Consider the following 27,373-nt stretch of genomic DNA (forward strand, 5'->3'; position numbering starts at 1 on the left):
GGGTCACACAAGGATGATATTCAGACAACTGACATCCTCCTTATCACCTCATGATGTCATTGATAGATAAAGAAGGCATCCCCATAGGGTGGTACCGTGGATGCTAATATAATAATCCTAGATTATAGACAAATTTAGACCAGTGGACTCAAAATGGACTTTATAGGCACCACAACACACCAAGTCATCTAAAAGTATCTTTATTTGTACAAAACACAAAAAAGTTAAAGACAAACAAAATTAATTAAAAATCCTAGCAACAGCAGCTAGTACAACTACCACATATACATCACCATAAACTAAACTGTAACTTGACATAAAATCCATATAGAAGTGGTCATCAGTATTGTGATGGGCCTGGTATAGGTTGATGTAGAGGAGTAGACTAATTCGGAGCTCTTCATGTTTTCTTCAGGAGCTTGAAGTGAGAATTGTGATAAGTGGTATTCAACTGCCGAGAATTATCCAGATAGTTTAAAAACAGCTTAAATTGAACCTGTACATCAATAGGGGATCAATGGTAAGGGAATCTACAATTGTGAGTAAACAAGCAAGTGGTGCCTATAAAGTCCATGTTGAGTCCACTGGTCTTAATCTGTCATGTCATTGGTCATTAGGAGGTCGGCAGCTAGAAGGTTGTAATGATGTATAATGAAAACCTGTGACTTTGTGTAACTAAAAGGCTTCATCCACCCTCCGGCTTGTATGCAATTTTGGGGCAATTGTTCAGCATTTTGCCAAAGGGCCCCGGAAGAAACCATGTGAGTAGACAATTCACATCCACAATTACCAAACGTACATATCCTATCAAACATTTCTGCACGTGTGCTACCACCAACATTGTCTATCTCTTGACCTGTCCTTGTGGCAAGCAATATGTTGGTCGTACTATACGATCTTTTGCCATAAGGGTGGCCGAGCATATTAATAAGAATAAACAGGGTAGTATCAAACATACCGTTCCTCTGCATTACCGTCAATTCCATAACTGAGACCAAAAAGGTACTGAATTTCTTGTTATTGATAGGTTTATTCCATCCTGTAGGTGCGGGGGGGGGGGGGGGGGGGTGCTATCACTAGGGGTGTATCCAGACTTGAAACATACTGGATATATGAATTGCAATCCCACTCCACATTCGCTGTGAATGTGGAGCTGGATATTAATGCTTTTATGAATAAAGCATGATACTATCACTAAATTATTTAAATTGAATTATTTAAATTCAATTATTTTACCTTTTAAATGTTTATTTTGTAATTTTTACAATTTATACAATTTTTTTATTCATGATTAAGGTACTTTTTGTTTTCTTCATTGTGATTGTTCAACTTATTTGGTTAAAGTTGACTGAGTGCGCTTTCACTTAATTTTGTCAGTACATTCTGTCGGTTAAATACCATGTTTATATATGTGTATGGCTTGTGTGGCTCCAATTAGATCTATTTTTGAGTTTCCCATACTCACTTGAGCCTAGCTCTGAGGAAGGGGGTGCGCCCCCGAAACGCGTTAGTGTACCCCGTGTTCTATGCATGTCCATGCATTGTTTTTATGGCCTTTTGTCAGTTGCATTTTGTGAGTACCCACTTTTATATAAAACATTTTTATTATTAGATTATTTTTGGTAATGCACTAGGTGTGCACGCCTTCCATTTCTGTTTTTCTTGTAGTTCCTTTCAGATTACCCCATCTGAGGAAGGCAGCATCCACCCAGTTTTGGATACTATATATACCTTTCACACCACCATTTTATTTGACATCTGTTACTCCATACCTTGGAAGACCTATTAGCACTGGAAGTGACTGTGTTTTTTATACTCACTTCTGGCCTCACATGTTACTAAAGTGTAACCGAGAAGCTGTCAATCAATTACTACGTAGTTGACGCAGTTGCGTCCATCATAATACTGCTGGCTACATGATTTGTTTTAAAACGAGGCCTGCTGCGCACCCACTTCCGGGTCCGCTGATGAGGAAGTGACGCGGTTAATATTCTGGCCACGTGATACTGGCTAACACGAGGCTTGACGCGCACATGTCCTCTGGTCTGCTGAACAGGAAGTGATGCGGGTTGTTACACCCCAGAACGAGACTTGGTTTATCGCTTTACTTCCGGTGTATGCGCACTATATGGTACTGGGTGCCGGAAGGTATGTAAATTATATTGAGGTGCGGACCGCACTCTCCTATTTATATGATATGATATCTCTTTTAGCAATATTTGAATCTTGGGGGCACAATTACATCTATATAAGTGATTAAAGATCTTTCATAGTTTCTTTTTGGATTTGACCACGCTTTTGATTAAACCATAAACGACTAAACCGGAACGGATGATAATCTATACCGGAACTAATTTGGGGCCACGTGGCCTATTTAAATGGGTGGTTGTTGGCAGTAGGTAGGCAGTAGGTTATAACCCACATGACGTCTAATCAGACGAAACGCGTCGGGTCGACCTCTGCCAACATTACGGCGCCTCTTCATGCCTTTTTATGAGCCTTTTATGCACTTCTTAAATGTGAGTGTTCCATTGTTACTCTTTTTAAATAAATGACATTTTTAAAAATGATATCACACTATGTGGAACCTTTCTTTGATTTTTGGTTTCAACGTGTGAGCATAAGGATATCCTCTGGCCTTTCCTCCTTCCATTTGAACCCCATGTGTCTGTATGGTGTGGATTGGGCATTAATCAACATCATTTAAAGATCTGTCTAGGATCCCTGATGGTCTTCTATACACTGTGTTTATCACCATAAGCCTGTTTGACTTAAGAGGTATAAGCCCCTTTAAGTCTACCACGTCCGGTAAGCCTTCATACAATTGGTGGTGGTTTCTTCCACAAGCCTGTTTTCCCTTTGCACTGACGTCATTTGCCTTACCAATGTTTTTGAGACGTCCATCTTCTGACATTATTCACTGATGCCTGGACTTTCTTGAATCATACCATTCATCATTTTTTTTACTTGGTGGACATTATTCATACATGTATATTTATCGTGTGGTACACTTGATCACAATGTATATTGTTAGATAGTTAGTTTTATATATATATAAAAGCGGGAAGCCTGCGGAGACGCTGTATTATTAAGATTTATCTGACACTCGTTTATTGGAACTACTTGTAAGTGCATCTTTTTATTCATTAAACATTATTGTTTGGAACGATTACACTATGGGAGCCTTTCTTGTTTTTATCTCCAGAGCCATACAGCCTCAGCCACAGACCCAGATGCTGGTATAGGTTATTGGGAAACCTGTAATCTCCCATATGCTTGGATAGACCTCTGTTGGTCTTTTGAGTCGGTAAGGAGCCTCATATTCACTTGGGTGCATTCACTTTTTGGGAGATCGGATTTCTTTTATCACGGATTTTGGATTTTTTCTTCCTTTTACATTTATGAACTTTATATATGAATTTTTTAATCGCACTCTTTGTGATGGGACTTTTTATGTGTTCTTTTTGATTTATTTGACACCATTAATTTTAATATCTCATTATACACATGTTTTACAGTGGTCATAAATTATTATGATATTTTTTCACGGTATTGATTATGATATTATGGTTTAATAATTTTTTAATAATTTTGGTATGTTCATTTATTGGCTGCCCTTAGCGCTGCATAATATTATTACTATTATCTAGAGCATGTATCTGACTCTTTTATGCTGGCTGCTTTGGTAATTTGGTTAAAATCTTGTTTTTTATTAAATGTGTTTTTAGTTGGCAAGGGTTAATCCCTTATAGTTACCAATCAATTATTGGGTTTCTAGCGCAGCGTTAACCCTTTTTGGGTTTTTTTACATATAGATCAAATACCACCAAAGGAAAGCTTTATGAGAAATAAAAATGTCACATGGGTACATTCAATGAATGACAGCTGAAAATTGACCTGGGCAGGAAGGGGGTGAAAGTGTCCGGTATTGAAGTTAAACATGTTGGCAAAAAAATGCAAAAACGGCTCTGACAGTGAGAAGGTTAAAGGATAAGTTCCCCTTCGGGAAGATGTTACATGTTCCTGTTCCTGCAGCGGCTCAGCGATCCGAGTCCTCTGTATGACAGCAGTGCGGGGAGAAGTTCCCCATACCGGCTTTCACTTTATGAAAAGAGCGCGGCCGTGCTATTCATTCACAGAGTTCTGTCCTTTGCCAATGTCGGCTTGTAGTTTTCAATGAACTCCCACACCACTGCTGAGCTCTATGGTAGATGAGGAACAAGATTTAGTCCCTTGGACAAGTCGTTTTTTCAAAAAATGTTCACACCCCTGGAACTGTTTCTTACATGATGAAGATCAGCCATGGAGTATATCAGGGTGTGCTTCTTCCCCACATGAGAGCTGTGATGTCTAGCAACATTCATATAGAAGACATTTCCCGCACTCAAGGCACTAATACACCTCAAGTGTTGTGTGGGATCCCTGATGTACAGGAAGACAGGACTTCAATGAGGAACAATTCCCTCCCTCAGGGCAGGAATATGGCTTCTCCCTTTATGAGACCTCTGATGGGTGTAAAGATGGGACTTCTGTGAAAAACATTTCCCGCACTCAGGACAGGAATACGGCTTCTCCCCCGTGTGAGATCTCTGATGTCTGTAAAGAGCGAACTTGTCTGAAAAACATTTCCCGCACTCAAGACAGGAATACGGCTTCTCCCCCATGTGAGATCTCTGATGTTTGTAAAGATTGGACTTCTGTGAAAAACATTTCCCGCACTCAGGACAGGAATACGGCTTCTCCCCCGTGTGAGATCTCTGATGTCGGAAAAGATGGGACTTCAATGAAAAAGATTTCCCGCACTCAGGACAGAAATACGGCTTCTCCCCCGTATGAGATCTCTGATGTTTGTTAAGATTGGACTTGACTGAAAAACATTTCCCGCATTCAGGACAGGAATACGGCTTCTCTCCTGTGTGAGATCTCTGATGTCTGTAGAGATCAGACTTCACTGAAAAACATTTCCCGCACTCAGGACAGGAATGCGGCTTCTCCCCCGTGTGAGATCTTTGATGCACATTAAGATCAGATTTAAAACGGAAACCCTTCCAGCACTCAGTACAGGAAAATCTCTTATCTGTTGGAAGGACGGCACCGTCCCTCACAGTCTGAGGTTCCTCAGGATAAGAGGAATACGATGGTCCATCTACACTGTGTGGTGCCGGATGGACATTTGAGGTAGTCGGGTTTTCTCCTGGACTATACTGTGTGATGTCCTCATCTTCTACTTTACAGTCTGGAGACAAAGTGAGACAATCCTCTGAGGTTTTCCTCATCTCCCGTCCTTCTACTAAAATAGAAATAAAAAGATTATTACTAGACATGAGCAGATTGGTTCCCCTAAACCAGGACTCCGCCCACATCAGGCAGCTTTGTCTCTGAGGATCTTACAATTCCACCCTCAAGGTAACTAGTAAATGGGTCCTCTGTAGGGCGGCAACTAATGATTATTTTCATAATTGATTAGTTGGCCGATTATTGTTTTGATTATTCGACTAATTGGATAAAAACCTCAAAAAAAGGTTGGTGTATAATTTAGTTAATATTCTTGAATATCTATATACAGCGGTAAATATAAATATCCAGATATATAGTTGGATATTTAATCCACTCTGAGAATAACAGACAGATAGATGCATTATTAGAAGGTGAATCTGCTACATATCAGAATCAGCTCAAAATTGTTAAAATGTAAATAAAGACATAAAGCGCTGTTTTGCAGATGATCAGACAGGAGTGTAATATAATATGATGGATGACAGACTCCCTTGTCATAGACAGGTAGGTGGGTACAAGCTCCCTGCACCTGATGTCACTTATGCTGGCTTTACACAAACGCATTTTTAATTAAAAAAAACATTCATCCAATTTTCTGACCATCAGTGGGGTCAAATCAGCGTTCATTTTGACCACAGTGATGAGAAAATTCGAAGGAGCGGAACAGAAAACTTCTCCATCTAACAAAATTTCGAATAGTGTATGTGGTTTTTGCTCAGAAGTTACATTCATTTTAAAATTGAATGTTAAAAGCAAGTGGAAATTTTCAAACTACACTCGTCCATTCATCGAATGTACAAATAATTTTTGTACAAATATTTGTGCAAATATTCTCGTCCAAAAACCGATACATGTATGGCCAGCATAGTACATTTAGTAGCAGCAGCATGATTTTTTTTTTAATCATCTGTTATGATGGGGTAAAAAAAATAGGATTTTTATAACAGCTTACCTGTAAAATCCTGTGTCCTGTGATGTACTCCAAGAAAAGGATTTTACAGGTAAGCTGTTATAAAAATCCTATTTTCTTTATCGTACATCACGGGACACAGAGCAGCATAGTAATTACTATGTGGGATGTCCCAAAGCAATGCTTTCTGAGGGGAGGGAGACACAAATAAAAGCAGGCCGCCATCAGACGTGAGGACCTATACTGCTGCCTGCAGTACACTGCGTCCAAAGGGCGGTATCCCTTTGCCGTCTTACATCCACCTGGTAGAACCTAGTGAATGTATGTACTGATGATCAAGTTGCGGCCTTGCAATCTGAGTCATAGAGGCTTGAAGATGCACTGCCCATGAAGCACTCACTGCCCTTAGTGTGCTCTAACTTGAAAAGGTGGAACCCTTCTTTTTTAACCATAACCCTAAATAACAACCTGATGAATCCATTTTGAAAAAAAATGATACCATCGCTGCCTGCCCTTTCCTAGGGCTTTCTGGCAGCACAACAGAGCGTCATTTTTCTGTATCTGAACCCTTCAGATAGACCTTAACTGCTCTCACTATAAGGAGAGAATGTAATAATTTTCCTTCCGCAGAACAAGGTTCTGAAAAAAAGGAAGGTAGGGAAACATGTTGATTCAGAAGAAATTAGATACCTTAGACAAAAAAAGGTTGAATAAGGCGCATCGGCTCAAAGGGTTGTATTTGTAACGCCGACAAAACTAGATTCAAATCCCACGGGCACAAGGGTGACCTAACTGGCGGATTTATATGCGTTACCTCTTGTATACAGGTCTGGATCAAAGAGTGCAAAGCAAGCGGCCTTCGGAAAACAACACTGATAAGGCCGAGATCTGACCCTTGATAGAACTCAAGGCTAGCTTAATTTCCATTCCTAATTGTAGGAAGGCTAGAACTCTACCTATGACATACTTACGAGGAAGCCATTCTTAGTTTCCAGCATGAACATAGGCCCTCCAGACCCTATAGTAAATGGTCCTAGAGGCCGTCTCTCTTGCATTAATCAGGGTAGATACCATTGACCTTGAAAGCCTGTGTTAGAATGTGGGCTTAATAGCCAAACCGCTAAATTCAGCGTTTGTAAGGCAGGATGGAATACCGACCAATGCGAAAGTAGGTCTGGACGAGAAGGAAGAGTCCATGGATCCCCTACTGCCACCCTCACGATCTCTGCATACTAGGATCGTCTGGATCATGCCGGATCTGCTAGGATTACTGGGTTCTGTTCCCTTTTGATCCTACATAGAAGCCGTGGAAGAAGTGTCACCGGGGGGGAATGCATAAATCAGTGAAAACTGAACCCGCTGGGATACTAACGCATCTCCCATATGCAGGTGAATCCCTTGCCCTTAACACAAAGTTGTCTAATCTTGTGTTAAACTGGACACCAATAGATCTATGACCGAGATACCCTATTTCTGGCTTATGGCCAGAAAATGTCAGGCTGTAGAGACTATTTTCCTGGCAATAACTGTTGGCGGTTCAAGAAATCCGCCTGCCAATTCTCCACTTCCCGGAACGAAGACTGCAGCTAGGCAAGAGACATGCTTCTCTGCTCAAGCCAGAACATGGTTCACCTCCCTTTGGCTGTGTGACTTCTGGTACCCCCTGGGTGATTGATATAAGCTACTGCTGTGGCATTGTCAGATTGTATTCTGACAGGACAATCCTGCAACCCGAACGTTCAGGCCATTAGTCAGACGTGCCACCCGAATCTCTAGGATGTTGATGGACAAGGTTTTCTCGGATGTTGCCCTGGGCAGTGGTCTCTTCCAGGACTGCTTCTCAGCCCAACAGGCTGGTCTCCGTTGTCACTACCTTCCAGTAGGGATGGGCTTTATGTTCGGGTCGAACATGAGTTCGACTCGAGCATTGGCTGTTCGCCCGTTCGCTGAATAGCGAACAATTTGGGGTGTTCGTGGCAAATTCTAAAGCCGCGGAACACCCTTTAAAAATCTATGGGAGAAATCAAAATTGCTAATTTTAAAGGTTAATATGCAAGTTATTGTCATAAAAAGTGTTTGGGGACCTGGGTCCTGCCCCAGGGGACATGTATCAATGCAAAAAAAAGTTTTAAAAACTGCTGATTTTTCGGGAGCAGTGATTTTAATAATGCTTAAAGTGAAACAATAAAAGTGTAATATTCCTTTAAATTTCGTACCTGGGGGGGTGTCTATAGTATGCCTGTAAAGTGGCGCATGTTTCCCGTGTTTAGAACAGTCTGACAGCAAAATTACATTTCTAAAGGAAAAAAGTCATTTAAAACTACTTGCGCCTATAATGAATTGTCGGTCCGACAATACACATAAAAGTTCATTGATAAAAACGGCATGGGATTCCCCCACAGGGAAACCCCGAACCAAAATTTAAAAAAAAAAAAAAAAAAATGCGTGGGGTTCCCCCTAAATTCCATACCAGGCCCTTCAGGATTGGTATGGTAATTAAGGGGAACCCCGCGCCAAAATTTAAAAAAAAATGGCATGGGGGTCCCCCTCAAAATGCATACTAGACCCTTCAGGTCTGGTATGAATTTTAAGGGAAACCCCGCGCCAAAATTTAAAAAAAAATGGTCCTCCCAAAAATCCATACCAGACCCTTATCCAAGCATGCAACCTGGCAGGCTGCAGGAAAATAGGGGGGACGAGAGAACGCCCCCGCTCCTGAACCGTACCAGGCCACATGCCCTCAACATTGGGAGGGTGCTTTGGGGTAGCTCCCCAAAGCACCTTGTCCCCATGTTGATGGGGAGAAGGGCCTCATCCCCACAACCCTTTGCCCGGTGGTTGTGGGGGTCTGCGGGCTGGGGGCTTATCGGAATCTGGAAGCCCCCCTTTAACAAGGGGACCCCCAGATCCCGCCCCCCCGTTTGAATTTGTAACGGGTACATTTTACCCATACTATTTGACAAAAAAAGTGTAAAAATGGTAAAAAAAAAAAAAAAAAAAAACACACACCGTGGGAGAAGTCCTTTATTAAAAAATAAAAAAATAAAACTCTCCCACGTTGTCCATTCACCTCCACCGACGGACCAAAAAAAATAAAGATCTGCCTTCATGGGAGGCACACGCCATATGACATGTCCTCGTAGGTGACAGCTCTTTTAAAACTGTGGGCAGGGCCACACGGTGTCGTCTCCGGGTGACCCCGCCCCCCTCTGACACACAGAGACATCCCTATGGCTTACCCCGTAGCATGAGGGGGAGGTGGGGCCACCCAGTCCGCCCCTCTCTGATGCACGGGGACATCCCTATGGCTTTCCCGTAGTGTCAAAAGGGCGGACCGGGTGGCCCTGCCCCCCTCTGACGCTACGGGAAAGCCATAGGGATGTCCCCGTGCGTCAGAGGGGGCGGGGTCACCCGGCGACGACACCGTGTGGCCCCGCCCACAGTTTTAAAAGAGCTGTCAGTGTGAGGTTGCGTCATATGGCGAGTGCCTCCCATGGAGGCAGATCTTCTTTATTTTTTTTTCGGTCCATCGGCGGAGGTGAATGGACTACGTGGGACAGTTTTATTTTTTAAATTTTTAATAAAGGACTTCTACAACGGTGTGTGTTTTTTTTTTTTACCATTTTCACACTTTTTTGTGAAATGGTACGGGTACAACGTACCCGTTACCATTTCAAACAGGGGGGGGGCCGGGATCTGGGGCTTCCATATTCCGCTAAGCCCCCCGCCCGCAGACCCCCACAACCACGGGCAAGGATTGTGGGGATGAGGCCCTTCTCCCCATCAACATGGGGACAAGGTGCTTGGGGGGGCTACCCCAAAGCACCCTCCCAATGTTGAGGGCATGTGGCCTGGTATGGTTCAGGAGGGGCGCTCTCTCGTCCCCCCTCTTTTCCTGCGGCCTGCCAGGTTGCGTGCTCAGATAAGGGTCTGGTATGGATTTTTGGGGGGGCCCCCACGCCATTTTTTTTTAATTTTGGCATGGGGTTCCCCTTAAAATCCATACCAGACCCTTCAGGTCTGGTATGGATTTTGAGGGGGACCCTCACGCCATTTTTTAAATAAATTTTGGCGCGGGGTTCCCCTTAATATCCATACCAGACCTGAAGGGCCTGGTATGGAATTTAGGGGAACCCCCACACATTTTTTTTTTTAATTTTGGTTCGGGGTTCCCCTGTGGGGGGGGAAACCCATACCGTTTTTATCAATTAACTTTTATGTGTATTGCTGGGACCGACAATTCATTATTAGTAGTTTTAAATGACTTTTTTTCCCTTTAGAAATGTCATTTTGCTGTCAGACTTTTCTAAACACGGGAAACATGTGCCACTTTACAGGCATACTATAGACACCCCCAGGTACAAAATTTAAAGGAATATTACACTTTATTGTTTCACTTTAAGCATTATTAAAATCACTGCTCCTGAAAAACGGACGTTTTTAAAACTTTTTTTTATGTCCCCTGGGGCAGGACCCGGGTCCCCAAACACTTTTTAGCACTTTTGATTTTTCATGTTCGTGTCCCATAGACTTTAACAGTGTTTGCGCGTTCAAATGAATTTTTTGCCTGTTCGCATGTTCTGGTGTGAACCGAACGGGGGGGTGTTCAACCCATCCCTACCTTCCAGGTAACCGGTATGAAGGATCTTCCCTTCTGCAAAATTTTTTGTTACCACCCACCAACTGAGACTCTGGCGTTCCTTTGGGGCCAGATCTTGGATAATATAAGGCTTGGGTCTTCTTGTTCCAAGTAGACAGAATACTGTTCGCAACAGTCTTGCTGAGCATAGGGAACCGATTCAAAAGAAGCCACCATCTTCCCTAGCAATTCCATGGAAGGACTCTTCCTTGCCTTGACCACATGGACCAGCTCTCTTATAGTACTGACTTTTGTCTGAGGCCAAGAGACTCTTTTTCGAGCTGAGTCCCACATACTCTAGCATTCTTACTGGATGTAAGGATGACTTCTTCTAGGTTGAGAACCCAACCCAGGTGTTCCAGATACTTGACCATGCTGGACACAGTCTGGTCTAGCCGGGCTACTAACTGATCTATCAGCAGCAGGTCACCTAGGTATGCCATTACTGCTATACCCTGGTCCCTTAGTCTTGCTAGAAGCGGGCCCAGAACATCGAAAACACCCGGGGTGTGGTGGCTAACCCAAAGGGCAAGGCCACAACTGAAAGAGGTGCTGTTCCATCTGCGAATTGCAGAACTTCTGGTGAACAGGTAAAAATTGGCCAGCCTGTCTGTGTCCCCAGTGCAGCCAGCCAGCCAGCCTGTGTCCCAAGTGCAGCCAGCCTGTGCAGGAGAAGAGAGAGGGAAGCCACCACCGCCTGGTTGATTAGAGCGCTGGGAACATAACAGCTTTCATTTCAATAGTTGTGTGTTCCCCGCCGCGTGCCGTCACATACAGCCCCTCCCCTTTGTCCGGGCACTTTGATAGACAGATCACCCGTCCAATCCTGGGACCGGTGATCTGTCTATCAAAGTTTCCCTGGACAAGGGGGAGGGGCTGCATGGGATGGCACACGGCAGGGAACACACAGCTATTGAAATGAAAGCTGTTATGTTCCCAGCGCTCTAATCAACCAGGTGGCGGCGGCTTCCCTCTCTCTTCTGCGCTATAAGACACCCCCGTAATGGGCAGCACCAGGGAGGGGGGACGGAGCCCCGCCCCACCCTATTTTCGGCTCCATTATCAGTCATTTTTCTCTTTTGGCAAATTGCTGAAAAGGCCATTTTCGGCCAATATGTTTCGGCGGCCGAAATTTCGGTGCATCCCTAGTATAGAGAAAGCTGCAAAGTATAGTATAGAGTTCTCCTATAGGAAGCCACAAAGTATAGTATAGAATTCCCCTATATGAGGCCACAAAGTATAGTATAGAGTTCCCCTGTAGGAAGCCGCAAAGTATAGTATAGCGTTTCCCTATAGGAAGCCGCAAAGTATAGTATAGAGTTCCCCTATAGGAAGCCACAAAGTATAGCATAGAGTTCCCCTATAGGAAGCCACAAAGTATAGTATAGAGTTCCTCTATAGTAAGCCACAAAGTATAGTATAGAGTTCCCCTATATGAGGCCACAAGGTATAGTATAGAGTTCTCCTATAGGAAGCCACAAAGTATAGTATAGAGTTCCCCTATATGAGGCCACAAGGTATAGTATAGAGTTCTCCTATAGGAAGCCACAAAGTATAGTATAGAGTTCCCCTATAGCAGGGATATGCAATTAGCGGACCTCCAGCTGTTGCAAAACTACAAAAGTCCCATCATGCCTCTGCCTCTGGGTGTCATGCTCGTGGCTGTCGGAGTCTTGCTATGCATCATGGGACTTGTAGTTCTGCAACAGCTGGAGGTCCGCTAATTGCATATCACTGCTCTATAGGAAGGTGCAAAAGCTTCTGCCTTTAGAATCACTTGCTTCCTTCTCTTGCCCAGGACATGTGCCATGAGACATTGCTCCTCACACATTCAAGTTCTCAGGCATTTACTGACATGTATGGATGGTGTACTGAGCTGTATTTTCTGATATGTAAAGAAATAATGCATTCTGTATGCAGGTCAATTAATCGACTGACCAACTAATCGATTATGAAAAATTTTGACAACTATTTTCATAATTGATTAAGACGAATAGTTGTTTCAGACCTACATCTCTGAATCTCCTACCAGTTCATTTCTTTATTCATGGACCTTAGTCAGAGAGTGAGGAAACAACAAAAACTGTCTTTTATAGGAGTGACAGTGATGAGGGGATTATAAGACGAGTGTCCCCATCCCCTCTATCACTCATTGACTTCTTCCCAACACAAGAAGTCCTGCACTTCCTTATTTAGTCCATGATTTAGTCATGAATAACAGTGGGGCTGAGCCCCACCAGAGGTCAGAGAGTGAGGATGGGGGGAGAACAACTAAGGTAAAGACTGGACTGATCCTGAAGACCACCATCATTGGGTTATTGACTCCTCCCTCATTATCACTTTCTATTTAAGGTTCCAAAGTTTGGGAATGTTATCACATTATTACCAAAATATAAAAGTCAGTGCTCCAATCAAATATCAGATATAAAATGTCCAGCTGGTAGGAAATGTGTGTAACAAAAGAGAATGCATATTATGGGTATATATATAGTATAGCAGAGGGTAGAAGGGAGAGAGTAGAAGTCAGGACTATGTAATGTACAACAATATTGTACAAGATACAACAGATAGTATGTCAAAGTATCAGAAGTATGTAATGTACAACATAGAGTATATAGTGCAGGGGTAAGGAGTATGTAACGTACAATATAGAGTATATAGTGTAAGGGTCAGGACTCATAATACTGATATTCAGTGGTAGATTCATTTTTACATGAGACAAATTGCAGAGGTCCCACACCGCTGCCTCCTATCTTCTGAGACTGCACTCAGTGATTTAGGTTCTGAGACTATACAGACATATCCCTCCACCCGGCACAGCCAACAGACAACAGAGCAAGTAACCCTGGGAGTATTGTTCTGTCATACTCGAAAGTGACCAGGGGATTACAGGCTGGTATCACCCAGTCCCCACCCTACTCTGGACCAATCAGTGAGCAGTATGGGTGGAGGAATGTATTTAGTGTTAATGACCCACCTGTGCTGATCTCTGTAGGAGTGTCCTCCTCTATAAATGTCCCCGTTATTCCATCCTCCTCCATAGACTTCTGATCATCCCTCACATAAGTCTCTTCTTCTGTTTTAACCTCAAATTCTATATCGATTGGATCTCCACTCTAAATCAAGAAAATGAGAGAAAATATCATCTGTAAAATATAAGCTTTAATGTGATATCACAATAAAAATCCACACATTGTCTCCATGAGTTTGTGTTTTAAAACCACCGTCCCACCAACCTTGTAACAGTGAGGGATGGTGTGATCTTCCTGTGTGAAATCCCGGGAATACAGAGGACGGGGACATCTCTCTGGTGGGTTCCTGGTATTGAGTGGCTCCATCATATCTTTGTGTCCTTCTGAAAACTCCTCCATCACTCCATACTCCTCATCCTCCTCTTTATACTCTTCTTTAACAACAATATTATCATCCCTGAGGTTTCCACTCTGAATATATAATAAAACATTCATTGTAATAAACATGCTGTGTATAAATCATAACTACCAATAATTGTTCCTCATCTACCTGATGATGGTGAGGGATGGTGTGATCTTCCTGTGTGGAATCCCGGGAATACAGAGGATGGGGACATCTCTCTGGTGGGTTTCTGTAGCTGGATGACTCCACCATGGTGTCCTGGTACAGATCTTTGTGTTCTTTTAGAAACTCGGAGTCCTCCATCACCCCATCCTTATCATCCTCCTCTTTTATCTCTTCTTTAACTTCAACTTTAGAATCTCTCAGGTTTCCTCCCTGAATATAGAATACAAATGACATTACTTGTAACAATGCAGATAATGTACAGATCCTAATGATACTATCAGTGATTGTTCCTCATCTACCTGATGATGGTGAGGGATGGTGTGATCTTCCTGTGTGGAATCCCGGGAATACAGAGGACGGGGACATCTCTCTGGTGGGTTCCCATTACTGGATCCATCTGTAGGAAACACACACACTGACTGAATACATTGTTTCTATGTGTTTATCAGATGATGGGGGATCTAGGTGGACCCTCCGTACTGCTCTCTCCTTTACAATAAAGTCTCCTCTTACCCGGTGATGTGAGGGGCGGCTGATCATCCATCATGATGTCCTTCCCAGCACCGCTCACGTCTCCTGTCAGCAGCTCGATGATCTCTCTGGTGACTTCTAGAATCTTCTTTGTATTTCTCTATTCTATCAGGGAGGGAGGGAGGTGGAGGCAATGTGATTATCATAGGATCTCCAGACTTAACAGGAGGAAAACTCTAGATTTGAACACATATAGTAATATCAAATGACACTCCCAGAATCCTCCTCTCCTCACCAATCAGGTCTCCATTTTTATCAAAACCCCACTGGGATATAATTTACCCAGACAGGGCCCCCACTCTGTAGGTTAAAAGCTTGTTGCAAGGAATTGTGGGACCAACAATCTTGCTTTTGCTTGTGAAAGGGACATTGGGAGGAGGAGCTGTGAGGTCAGTGTGATGTCATGGGATTCTCTGATTCTGGATGGGGGACATTGGAAGGAGGGGCTGTGAGGTCAGTGTGATGTCATAGAGTTTGTTGACTCTGGTTGGAGGGACATAGGGAGGAGGAGCTGTGAGGTCAGTGTGATGTCATAGGATTCTCTGACTTGGATTGGAGGGACATAGGTAGAAGCTGTGAGGGGCGCTCTGTGAGGTATCCGTACACACAGAGTCATCTCTCCCGGGTGCGTATAATAAATAAAAGATGAACGTTGTCTTTAGGCTTTGCCAGGACACATCATATTCCTGTGATCTCCGTGTACTCCGGAGACTTTACTGATCACATTTTAGGATGAATATCTGAGACTGGAATCATTATGGAGACATTCGATTTCAGGACATTTACTACAAATTATATTTTTCCCTCTTTCTTCCTATTGGAATCTTATAAAATAAAGAAATACATATTCCAATCCCCCCTAAATACCCCCCCATCACTAATAAAAGTCATATAACCCGTTAGTATAGACTGATGAGGTGAGAAGGTGATTGGTGGGAAAGGTGACACATCTCCAAAATGAGGAGAATGTTCCGGCCCCATAAGTAGGGAAATGTTCTGACCCTGAAGGGGTTAATCTAGGTTTCCACACTATATTATTATTATTATACAGGTTTTTGTATAGCGCCAGCAGTTTGCACAACATGAGGGCAGGCATTACAATTACAAAAGGTATTAGCTGTTGGGGGATGAGCTGATGGAGGAAGTAAAACAGTGTTAGTTAGAAGCAGGATAGGCTTCTTTGAAGAGAAGGGTTTTCAGGGATCGCCTAAACATGGATAGATTAGCGGACAGTCGGACAGATTGGGGTAGGGAATTCCAAAGGATGGGAGAAGCTCTGGAGAAATCCTGGAGGCGAGCATGGGAGGAGGTGACAAGGGAGCTAGAGAGCAGGAGGTCTTGGGATGACTGAAGAGAGCGGCTTGGTTGGTATTTTTGGACTAGGTTAGTGATGTAGCTGGGGGTAGAGTTGTGGATGGCTTTGTAAATTATTGTTAGTATTTTGAATTTTATTCATTGGGTGAGTGGAAGTCAATGGAGGGATTGTCAGAGAGGGGTGGAGGACACTGAATGATTGGTAAGGTGGATGAGTCTTTCAGTGGCATTCATTATGGACTGAAGGGGGATAGTCTATGTAAAGGTAATCCAATGAGGAGGGAGTTGCAGTAGTCGAGGCGAGAGATAACCAGGGAGTGAATTAGAAGCTTGGTGGTGTCATTAGTTAAAAAGGGACGTATTCTGGAAATGTTGCTGAGGCTAAGGCGGCATGATTTGGACAGGGATTGGATGCAGGCCTGAAAGGACAGTTCAGAGTCTAAGGTTACCCCTAGCACCCTGACATGTGGGGACGGACTGATAGATGTGCCATTGATCTTGACAGAGAAGTCGGGGGAGGGGGACGTGGGGGAGGAAATATTAAGAGCTCAGTTTTAGATAGATTCAGTTTGAGGAAATGGTCTGACATCCAGGTTGATATGTCTGTTAGTAAATCAGTGATGCGTGAGGAGATTGATGGGGTGAGCTGAGGGGCAGATTTGGGTGTCATCAGCATATAAATGTTGTGAAAGCCATTGGAGGCTATCAGCTGACCCAGGGAGGACATGTAGATCGAGAATAGTAGAGGTCCAAGGATAGAACCTTGGGGGACCCCAATGGTAGGAGGAGTTGGAGAGGAGGAAGTGGAGTTGTAAGTGACACTGAAGGTGCGATGAGATAGGTAAGATTCGAACCAACGGAGAGTGCAGCCATGGAGACAAAGCAAATTGAGTTTTTTGAGGAGGAGGGGGTGTTCAACTGTATCAAAGGCAGCGGAAAGGTCCAAGAGTACAGAATAATGACTGTTGGTTTTGGCTGTAAGTCGTTGGTGAGTTTTAGGAGAGCAGTTTCTGTGGAGTGCTGTGGGTGAAATCCAGACTGAAGGGGATCAAGAAGGTTATTCTCAATGAGGTGGTCGCTCAGTCGGTTGTAGACTAAACGTTCAAGGAGTTTGGAGGCAAAAGGGAATAAAGAGATGGGTAGTTAAGATCGGTGGGGTCTAGGGAGGCCTTTTTTGGTATGGGAGTGACTAGCGCATGTTTTAGAGGGTTGGGGAAGATGCCAGTAGAGAGTTGAAGATATTAGTTAAGGAGTTTAGGATAGAGTCAGATGGTGACCGTAGTATTTGAGAAGGAACAGGGTCCAGGGGGCAAGGAGGTTAGGTGGGTGTTAGAAAAAAGTTTAGTGACTTCCTCTATAGTAGCTGGGTTAAAAGAGGGAAGTATTGATTGTGCAGGAGGACAAGAAGTGTAAAGTGAGGGAGATATCTGTAGAGCGGAGGAGATCTCCAGACGAATTTTCTCAATCTTATTTTTGAAGTGATTAGCAATCTCCTGGGCAGTGAGTAAGTTAGTGGGTGGAGGTAATGGAGGACAAAGTAGAGTGGTAAAGGTAGAAAAGAGTTGACGGGGACTGCGTGAGAGGGTGTTAATGAGAGTGATAAAGTAGGTCTGTTTGGTAGTGTGCAGGCATATATATGTGTGTATCATCATCTGCTGGAGATAAAAGACATCACAGTGACTATGGAGGAAGAGGACGGACATGACGGGGGGTTACTGGGAGTAAATAGAAAATAAGATCTTATTACCTCCTCTGCTGCTACTTCCAGCAATGTCTTCTCTCTACTTCCTCCTGACTGACCCTTCACCTGGAACTTCCTGTCTGTACCTGACATCACTTCCTGTCTGTTCCTGAACTCACTTCCTGTCTTGCATAGAGACTTCCTGTCTGGGTAGAAGTGAGATCTCCACCTTGTGGAGCTCTGAGGAACCGCACCCCGGAAACATCTCGTAGTGTCAACCTGGTCTTGTGCTGTGTGTGTATGTACTGTATATCCTTATAGATGGGGTCATCTCCACTCTCATGAAGGGAGATATAGATATATAACTGCCTAGTCCAGCCTTTGTCAGCCAGGGTTCCTCCAAAGGTTTCTAGGGGCTCCTTGAGCAATAAACAATTTCTGTAAATAATAATGGTGTAGAACTAGATGAGGGTGCGTTTTCCTGCGCACCAAAAGGCCACTTAACTAAAACTTAACCTTTACAGCCCTTTCACACTGGGACGGTGAGGGTAGTAGCGGTAAAGCGCTTTACTGCTGTTATGGTGGCGCTTTGGCCCCGCTATTCGGACAGGAGCGGGGCGCGTTTAACCTCCTAGAATAGGGTGACCAGACGTCCCCGGACTGAGGAGACTGTCCCCAGAGCCAGTCTGTCCCCGGATTTGTCCCTTGCAGGCAGAGGAAGCACTAGGTGGGTGCTTAAAGACTCCCAAGCACCCCCATATAAATGCACCTGACTGAGCTGGGACTTGATGTGCAGGGATACAGCCGCATAAGCCAATACTCCTCTTCTAGTTCTGGCTACACAGTCTCTCAGAGCGGCGGAGTGATATTCTGTGAGGCACAGAACCTGTACGGCTCTCTCACAGCAGAGGAGGGAGGGGGCGGGCGCTGTGCACAGTCTGGTGGCAGCTTGTATACACGAGATCTGGAGAGCGAGGAGGGAGGCTCACATTCCTGTGGAATTCCACTGGAATCAAGCCATCAGACAGTTGCAAATCAGTGATCTTGCTATCAGACAAGTTTTGTGGTTGGATATTCAACACAGAAAAACTAAATATAAGATAATGTAATATATAAAATAATGATTACACAGAGCTGTCACACATACATCAACCTCTCTAACATTTACATTACGGTGTGATTTTACTGTGGATATTTAAAGATACAGAGCCCCAAATATCAACCCATTGGCTACATAGTGACATTTTTCCAATACTTCTAAATGGGTTCAAAAAATTGTTTCCCATTGGACCAATACGTTTACAATGCAGATGTGTCATACACACCCCCCTCTATGATATCTTACAATACGGTAAAATTTTACTGTGGAAATTTAAAGATACAGAGCCCCAAATACCAACCCATTGGTTACATAGTGACATAATTGCAATATTTCAAATTGGGTTCAAAACCAATTCTCCCATTGGACCAATACGTTTACAATGCAGATGTGTCATACACACCCCCCTCTATGATATCTTACAATACGGTTAAATTTTACTGTGGAAATTTAAAGATACAGAGCCCCAAATATCAACCCATTGGTTACATAGTGACATTTTTTCATAATTCCAAATTGGGTTCAAAAAAATTTCTCCCATTGGACCAACGGACCAGAGGAACGTGGGGGAGGAAATATTATAAGCTCAATTTTGGACAAGTTGAGTTTGAGGAAGTGGTGTGACATCCATACAGATATGTCGGTTAGTAAGTTAGTGATGCGTGAGGAGACTGATGGAGTGAGTTGAGGGGTGGAGAGATAGATTAAAGATACAGGGCCCCAAATACCAATCCATTGGCTACAAACTGACATTTTTCCAATACTTCTAAATGGGTTCAAAACCAATTCTCCCATTGGACCAATACGTTTACAATGCAGATGTGTCATACACACCCCTCTCTATGATATCTTACAATACGGTAAAATTTTACTGTGGAAATTTAAAGATACAGGGCCCCAAATACCAATCCATTGGCTACAAACTGACATTTTTTCTGCATTCCGTATGTAATCCACTGGTGAGCCCTGCATTCCGTGTGTAGCACACTGGTGAGCCCTGCATTCCGTGTGTAGCACACTGGTGAGCCCTGCACTCTGTGTGTAACGCACTGGTGAGCCCTACATTCCGTGTGTAACGTACTGGTGAGCCCTGTGTTCCGTGTGTAACGTACTGGTGAGCCCTGTGTTCCGTGTGTAACACACTGGTGAGCCCTGCATTCTGTGCAACGCACTGGTGAGCCCTGCATTCCGTGTGTAACGCACTGGTGAGCCCCGCATTCTGTGTGTAATGCACCGGTGAGCCCTGCATTCCGTGTGTAATGCACTGGTGAGCCCTGCATTCTGTGTGTAATGCACCGGTGAGCCCTGTATTCCATGTGTAACGCACTGGTGAGCCCTGCATTCTGTGTGTAGCACACTGGTGAGCCCTGCATTCTGTGTGTAATGCATTGGTGAGCCCTGCATTCCATGTGTAACGCACTGGTGAGCCCTGCATTCCGTGTGTAATGCATTGGTGAGCCCTGCATTCCGTGTGTAATGCACTGGTGAGCCCTGCATTCCGTGTGTAACGCACTGGTGAGCCCTGCATTCCGTGTGTAACGTACTGGTGAGCCCTGCATTCTGTGTGTAGCACACTGGTGAGCCCTGCATTCTGTGTGTAGCACACTGGTGAGCCCTGCATTCTGTGTGTAGCACACTGGTGAGCCCTGCATTCTGTGTGTAGCACACTGGTGAGCCCTGCATTCTGCATTGGTGAGCCCTGCATTCCGTGTGTAACGCACTGGTGAGCTCTGCATTCCGTGTGTAACGCACTGGTGAGCCCTGCATTCCATGTGTAACGCACTGGTGAGCCCTGCATTCCGTGTGTAACGCACTGGTGAGCCCTGCATTCCGTGTGTAACGTACTGGTGAGCCCTGTATTCTGTGTGTAATGCACTGGCAAGCCCTGCATTCTGCGTGTAATGCACTGGTGAGCCCTGCATTCTGCGTGTAATGCACTGGTGAGTCCTGCATTCCGTGTGTAACGTACTTGTGAGTCCTGCATTCCGTGTGTAACGTACTGGTGAGCCCTGTATTCTGTGTGTAACGCACTGGTGAGCCCTACATTCCGTGTGTAACGCACTGGTGAGCCCTGCATTCTGTGTGTAACGCACTGGTGAGCCCTGCATTCCGTGTGTAATGCACTGGTGAGCCCTGCATTCTGTGTGTAACTCACTGGTGAGCCCTGCATTCCATGTGTAACGCACTTGTGAGCCCTGCATTCCGTGTGTAGCACACTGGTGAGCCCTGCATTCTGGGTGTAATGCACTGGCGAGCCCTGCATTCTGCGTGTAATGCACTGGTGAGTCCTGCATTCCGTGTGTAACGTACTTGTGAGTCCTGCATTCCGTGTGTAACGTACTGGTGAGCGCTGCATTCTGTGTGTAACGCACTGGTGAGCCCTGCATTCTCTGTGTAACGCACTGCTGAGCCCTGCATTTTGTGTGTTATGCACTGGTGAGCCCTGCATTCCGTGTGTAACGCACTGTTACTCTCTTTTGTTACTCTCTTTTCCCAAGTACTCCAGTGAACACCCCCCTTTGTAGTCTTTCGCTAAACTCACTTTTATGTAGTTAGGTAGGGCCTCGGAGAATATGGATTTAAACTCAGCGTGATTGTAATCTGGCTCCTTTTCTGCTAAGTAGTAAGCACTTTTGAGCACAGCCAGAAATTTGGTAGGGTTTTGATGACTGGTAAATCTCAGATTGTGTATAGCCGCGGTAACATTTTTGTACGGGCTGAATTCTAGATGACAGCACTGTTTAATTTCTTGCCATGAAGTACCATACAGACCTTTTAAAGATTCACAGAATCTATGGTGTTTGGTTTCAAATACCCACGGCAAGAAATTGATCCTAGACTGGTCATCATCTAAGCCCACAACTAATAAAGTATTTTCATAGGACTCGATGATGTCAAGATTGAGAGTCAGATCCTGGATTATTGTCAGGCTCTTCACTTTCAGGGTTAAGCATCTGAGCATTATCCTGGGGCATGAACTTCAATTGTTCCTTCAATTCTTCTGATTGCTAAATTTAGGGATTCCTGTCCTGACCTAAGCTGATTTATTTCTTCTTCAAATTTTTCACTGCCTATTACTCGGCAACTTTCGTCAGGGGACTCTTTTTCTTGCAAAAAACTCTCCATCTCCTCTATTAATTGTTTCCACTTTTTATTTAATCTGTGACTTTTATCCTGGATTATTTTGGTGTTCTTTTGTAACCATTGTAGTTCATCTTGCATTGTCATTATAGACTCGTGATAACGATCTGCCTTGTCAGTGGTCTCCTTTTATATTTTTAGTGATCTCACATTTTCTTTCTATTAAAGGAGACTGGGACCCTAAGATATCCTTCCCTTGTTGCGTATTTTGACGTTTAAACTCTCTATAAAGATACAGCAGGACAGGGCATAATTCCAAAAGAATGCGATCAAGCCTTTTTATTTCCTTTGTCTCAGAGAAGCTGTCTGTGAGTTCATAGATTTGACCTTCCACGTTCCACACGTCTTTTACTAAATGACTGGCGCGGCTTTTAAGGTCTTTAATGTATGCTTCTAGATCAGTCTCAATAGACAATCTTTTTCTGACATGATCCGCCATTTCAATTTTAGAAATCATTTCCAACATGTCCCGTACTTGTACCAATTTTGTTTAAGTACTCATACTACCACTAAGGGCTGACTCTTGATAATCCCTAGCAACATAAGATCCACTTTGACCAAAAGTTTTGAGCAAAAAAAAACATTTTTTTTTTCAAAAATGATTAATAATTTTATGCAAAATATTATTTATGTCACCACAATAACTATGCTTGATCCTGTACAAAATATCAAGGTTATCTCAGCAGTGCCTCCATATATATGTTGTGCTTATTAAGGAACGTTTTCCTGCACAGTATTTATAATCAAGTCATTTTTAATAATGATATTTTTAAGATACAGGTTCAATCCATTATGACCACAGTCTAAAAATATTAAATTTATTCACCAGACATGTAATCATACAAAATAGTTATATACATTGGTTGACATAAACAAAACGTTACATAAAATATTAAATACCGATTGCGTTACATAAAATCTTGAATATCAATAGAAACACCCCTTAAATTGGAGTGTAGTACTTTTGATGTGATAAAACAGTGATAAACTTCCCTGTAGAATCAATAACCATGTAAAATGACAATTAGACAGAACGTCTATATTTCACAAATTCAACCATTATTATACTGCAGGTAAGTAAGTGGTTAACAGCGTGAAATAAAATTAGACATTTGTTATGTCATAAAATGGAAACTGTGCAAAATTAAAAATATATATTGAAAATTGAATCTTTTTAGAGAAAAATCTACAATGTGGTTATTGATTCGGGAGAAAAATTATCAAATGTATAATACACAATAAATCAATATTTAAGAGAACACAAATGAATATAAGATAGAATTAACACAACATAATTACCCGTCCCAAAGCAGATACTGGTCTGAATTGCTGGTTACCAGAGTTTTTAGAATGGCTGCCGTGGCTTTCAAGATGGATATTCTTAAAGTGAAATTACTTCTTGCGACCTCCGAGTTGCAAAGCATAAGGTGTTCAGGAATCTTCATGAATGTAAAAGTGTGAGTGGATGAATGGTGTCTGCGTGTATGATTGATGGTAGCCAGGTGTTTCTGAATGTTCTTGAGTCCTCTCATGGCATCTTTCTTACTTCTAAATACCATCTCCGACAATAAGATCATAAAACTTATAATATGCTCAGCCCTAAAGGTTTAGATTCTTTTCTATTGGTTAAGCAAAATCTAATGATATACTTTGGTGAATTTCAGGTAATATCACCTTCAACCACTAGGCGTGTCTGAGAGCAGAAAAATGTGCATTGATAGTTTCAAGAAACTATTAGATAAGCACCTGAATGACCACAACATACAGAGATATACAATGTAATACTGACATATAATCACACATAGGTTGGACTCGATGGACTTGTGTCTTTCTTCAACCTCCCCAACCATGTAACTATGTGTTCTGAACTATCTTTTAAATAAAATGTTCAATTTTCATAATATGTATTTGTTTGTACCTTGGTGACAAGAATATATACCTTTAAGTATTCTGGTAACCCTTCGAATATAAAATACACTCAGTATAATGGTTATAAATATAAATGGATATATATATATATATATATATATATATATATATATATATATATATATGTGTGTATATCTTATAAAGACTGGTTTATCTAGGAAAGACACGTTATATATATTAATCAATATCACATAAAATGATTATCTATTTGGATAAATGTATAATTCTGGTATATCCAATGAACATTTGTTTATCTAAAGACACATGTGTAAATTTGTATACAGTTATAATCACGATTCATATGTCTTTTATAATACTGATTGGCATCTTAAACAATTTGTCCTAAATCACAGCCTTTATATTTTTACTTTATAACAGATGTATTTTAAACCATAATACTGACTGCACATTTGGAGTGAACTTTGGACAGACCCAATGGATATTTAGAGAGAGTTTAGCTATCTACACAGCTTCTAAAATCTCACACAATATGTTTTGTTGGACACGAGTGTTTTCTATATTGATAACAGTCTGTATAGCCCTTTTTTTTTCTATGGCTGTGTTTGTCGGTTTTAACCACCCACCAAGATAGGTACACGTCTTCTTAGTTTTGTGAAATGGGACCTTATTGTTCCCGCAATTCTGTTTCAACACAAAGTTTGTAGAATCCACAAATAGTTGATCCATTGAAAACTTGGAAAACATCTGAACTCACAAAGACCTTTTAATTCATCTGTCTTGTCTATTTGAATTTTAACATCTCCATCAGAATATTATAACACGTATTATTTCTTCTTCATAATTACAACGGTTCCTACAAATCACTGAGAGATCATATTAATACTTATACAATGACTTCATCAGGCACAGTTCCTACAAAGAACTGCAAGATCGTACTTATACAATGACTTCATCAGGCATGGTTCCTACACATAACTGCAAGATCGTACTTATACAATGACTTCATCAGGCACGGTTCCTACAAAGAGCTGCAAGATCGTACTTATACAATGACTTCATCAGGCACGGTTCCTACAAAGAACTGCAAGATCGTACTTATACAATGACTTCATCAGGCATGGTTCCTACACATAACTGCAAGATTCTACTCATTCAATGACTTCAGGCATGGTCCTACAAACAGTTGAGGTATCATACTCATACAATGACTTCATTAAGCATGGTCCTACAAATAGCTGAGATATCATACTCATGCAATGACTTCATCAGGCATGGTTCCTACAAATATCTGAGATATCATACTCATGCAATGACTTCATCAGGCATGGTTCCTACAAATAGCTGAGAGATCGTACTCATACAATGACTTCATCAGGCATGGTCCTACAAATAGCTGAGAGATTGTACTCATACAATTACTTCATCAGGCATGGTTCCTACAAATAACTGCAAGATCGTACTTATACAATGACTTCATCAGGCATGGTCCTACAAATAGCTGAGATATCATACTCATACAATGACTTCATTAGGCATGGTCCTACAAATAGCTGAGATATCATACTCATACAATGACTTCATCAGGCATAGTATCTACAAATAACTGAGAGATCGTACTGCCTTTGGACTACCCGCCCGCAATGTACATCGAACGGCCAGCCCATGCACGTACAGCAACGTACCTGTACATTGCTGGCCTCTTCAGGGGTTCAGGACATGTGTGTACGCATCCCAGTGCCAACCCCCCCCCCCCCCCCCCCCCCCCCGCTGTGATTAGATACAGCAGGTCAGCTGTTTCCAATCACAGCCCAGAGCTCTGTCATCAAAACAGGGCCCTGTACAGAGGGAATGATCCATTTGTTTATTCTCCCCACAAAGCATAGAAAAGGAACACATTGATTTGTAGTAATAATCCGCACACATTACACACTTTTTTTAGTTTTATATAGGGGGGGGGAGAGGGATTAGAATCCCTGTCAGTTTTTTTTGCTGATTGTGCCCCCATTAAGGAGATTCCCCCCTCTCTATTTGTCCTGTTTACCATTGTCATTGAATGTAAGAAAAAATCCTACATTTTGAGTTTCCCCCCAGAAAGTAATAGAAGGGAAATCTTCCCATGGGGACACTAGTTCTGGTGACCTGGGGGTCCCCAAGGAATTCCCTTCATTTGGAGGGATTTGCTCTCACTTCCTGTTTGGCTATGGGACAGAAATTGATGGGAAATCTCTGCAATGGGACACAGATGGTGAAAAAATATCAGACAGAGGTTATAACCCCCCTTATCCAAAATGAAAAAGAAAGTTTTGCCTAGAGTTCTACTTTAACACATTGTTAGGCACACGGTTAACCATTTAATCGCCCCTAGATGTTAACCCCTTCCCAGCCAGTGTCATTAGTACAGTGACAGTGTATAGTATTATCACTGATCATAGGGTTGCACCAATACCGTATTTTTATCAACGAGTACCGATACTTTTGGTCAGGTACTTGCCAATACCGAGTACCGATACTTTGCATCAATACAATAAAAATTGTCGCAAATCACATGCGATTTTCCCCACTACTCTGTGTGTGTATAGAAAGGGAAAAGTGCCATCTAGTGGGCAATTTAAAAAATGTTAGAACTCTCAATACATATCTGACCAAATGCTAAATAATCTACATACAGTAGCCTCTACATCTCCTCCATCCCTCTGAACACCTCCAGTGGCCCTGATTTGCTATCATTGGTGGACCAGGACAACTACTGTATGTAGATTATTTTGAATGTGGCCAGATATGTACTGTGAGTTCTGACATTTTTTAAACTGCCCACTAGATGGCGCTTTTCCCTTTCTATACTCACACACACAGGAGCGGTGGGGGAAATCACTTGTGATTCGGAGAAGAATCGGACTGCATTCCTGTTCAAATTGCATGAGATTATTTGCAGTGTGATTTGTGCTTAATAATTTTGTATTGGTCGCAAATCGCACCGCAAAGTATCCGTTTCGGTATCAGGAGCATTTGCACCAGTACCGATACTCGCGCAAATGCTTGGTATCGGCACTGATACCGGTATTGGTGTACCCCGAACTGATCACTGTATTAGTGTCACTGGTAGTGTCAGTTAGTGTACCCCCCGGCCAATGCCAGTTAGTGTCAGATTGTCCGCCGCACTATCTCAGTCCTATTATAAGTCACTGATCACCGCCATTACTAGTATAAAATATAAATATATACAAATTTCAGTATATATCCCATAGTTTGTGGACTCTATAACTTCCACATTTACCGATCAATATACACTTATCATTTTTTTTTTTTACCAAAGACATGTAGCAGAATGCATTTTGGACAAAAATTGATGAA

At 42.6% G+C, this 27,373-nt stretch overlaps 1 protein-coding gene across 11 annotated transcripts in view; it reads right to left on the bottom strand.

Annotated features, from left to right (window-relative positions):
• LOC141121836 (uncharacterized) overlaps positions 1 to 27,373 on the bottom strand; it is a 963,509-nt gene that overhangs the window by 738,437 nt on the left and 197,699 nt on the right. For 4 of the 11 annotated variants that reach the window (XM_073611554.1, XM_073611553.1, XM_073611560.1 and 1 more), the window contains 2 exons: positions 14,666 to 14,763; positions 14,349 to 14,576 (listed from right to left, as the gene is read on the bottom strand). The exons of 5 other annotated variants lie outside the window; for them this stretch is intronic. In XM_073611554.1, coding sequence (XP_073467655.1) covers positions 14,349 to 14,576; positions 14,666 to 14,763 — 326 coding nt within the window. Of the gene's footprint in view, positions 1 to 14,348; positions 14,577 to 14,665; positions 14,764 to 14,879; positions 15,003 to 17,958; positions 18,029 to 27,373 lie in introns of those variants that run through there. 2 more of the 11 variants (XM_073611562.1, XM_073611558.1) reach the window with 2 other exon arrangements.

The sequence above is a fragment of the Aquarana catesbeiana genome, unplaced genomic scaffold (assembly GCF_042186555.1).
Source record: "Aquarana catesbeiana isolate 2022-GZ unplaced genomic scaffold, ASM4218655v1 unanchor233, whole genome shotgun sequence".
NCBI classification, from domain to species: domain Eukaryota; kingdom Metazoa; phylum Chordata; class Amphibia; order Anura; family Ranidae; genus Aquarana; species Aquarana catesbeiana.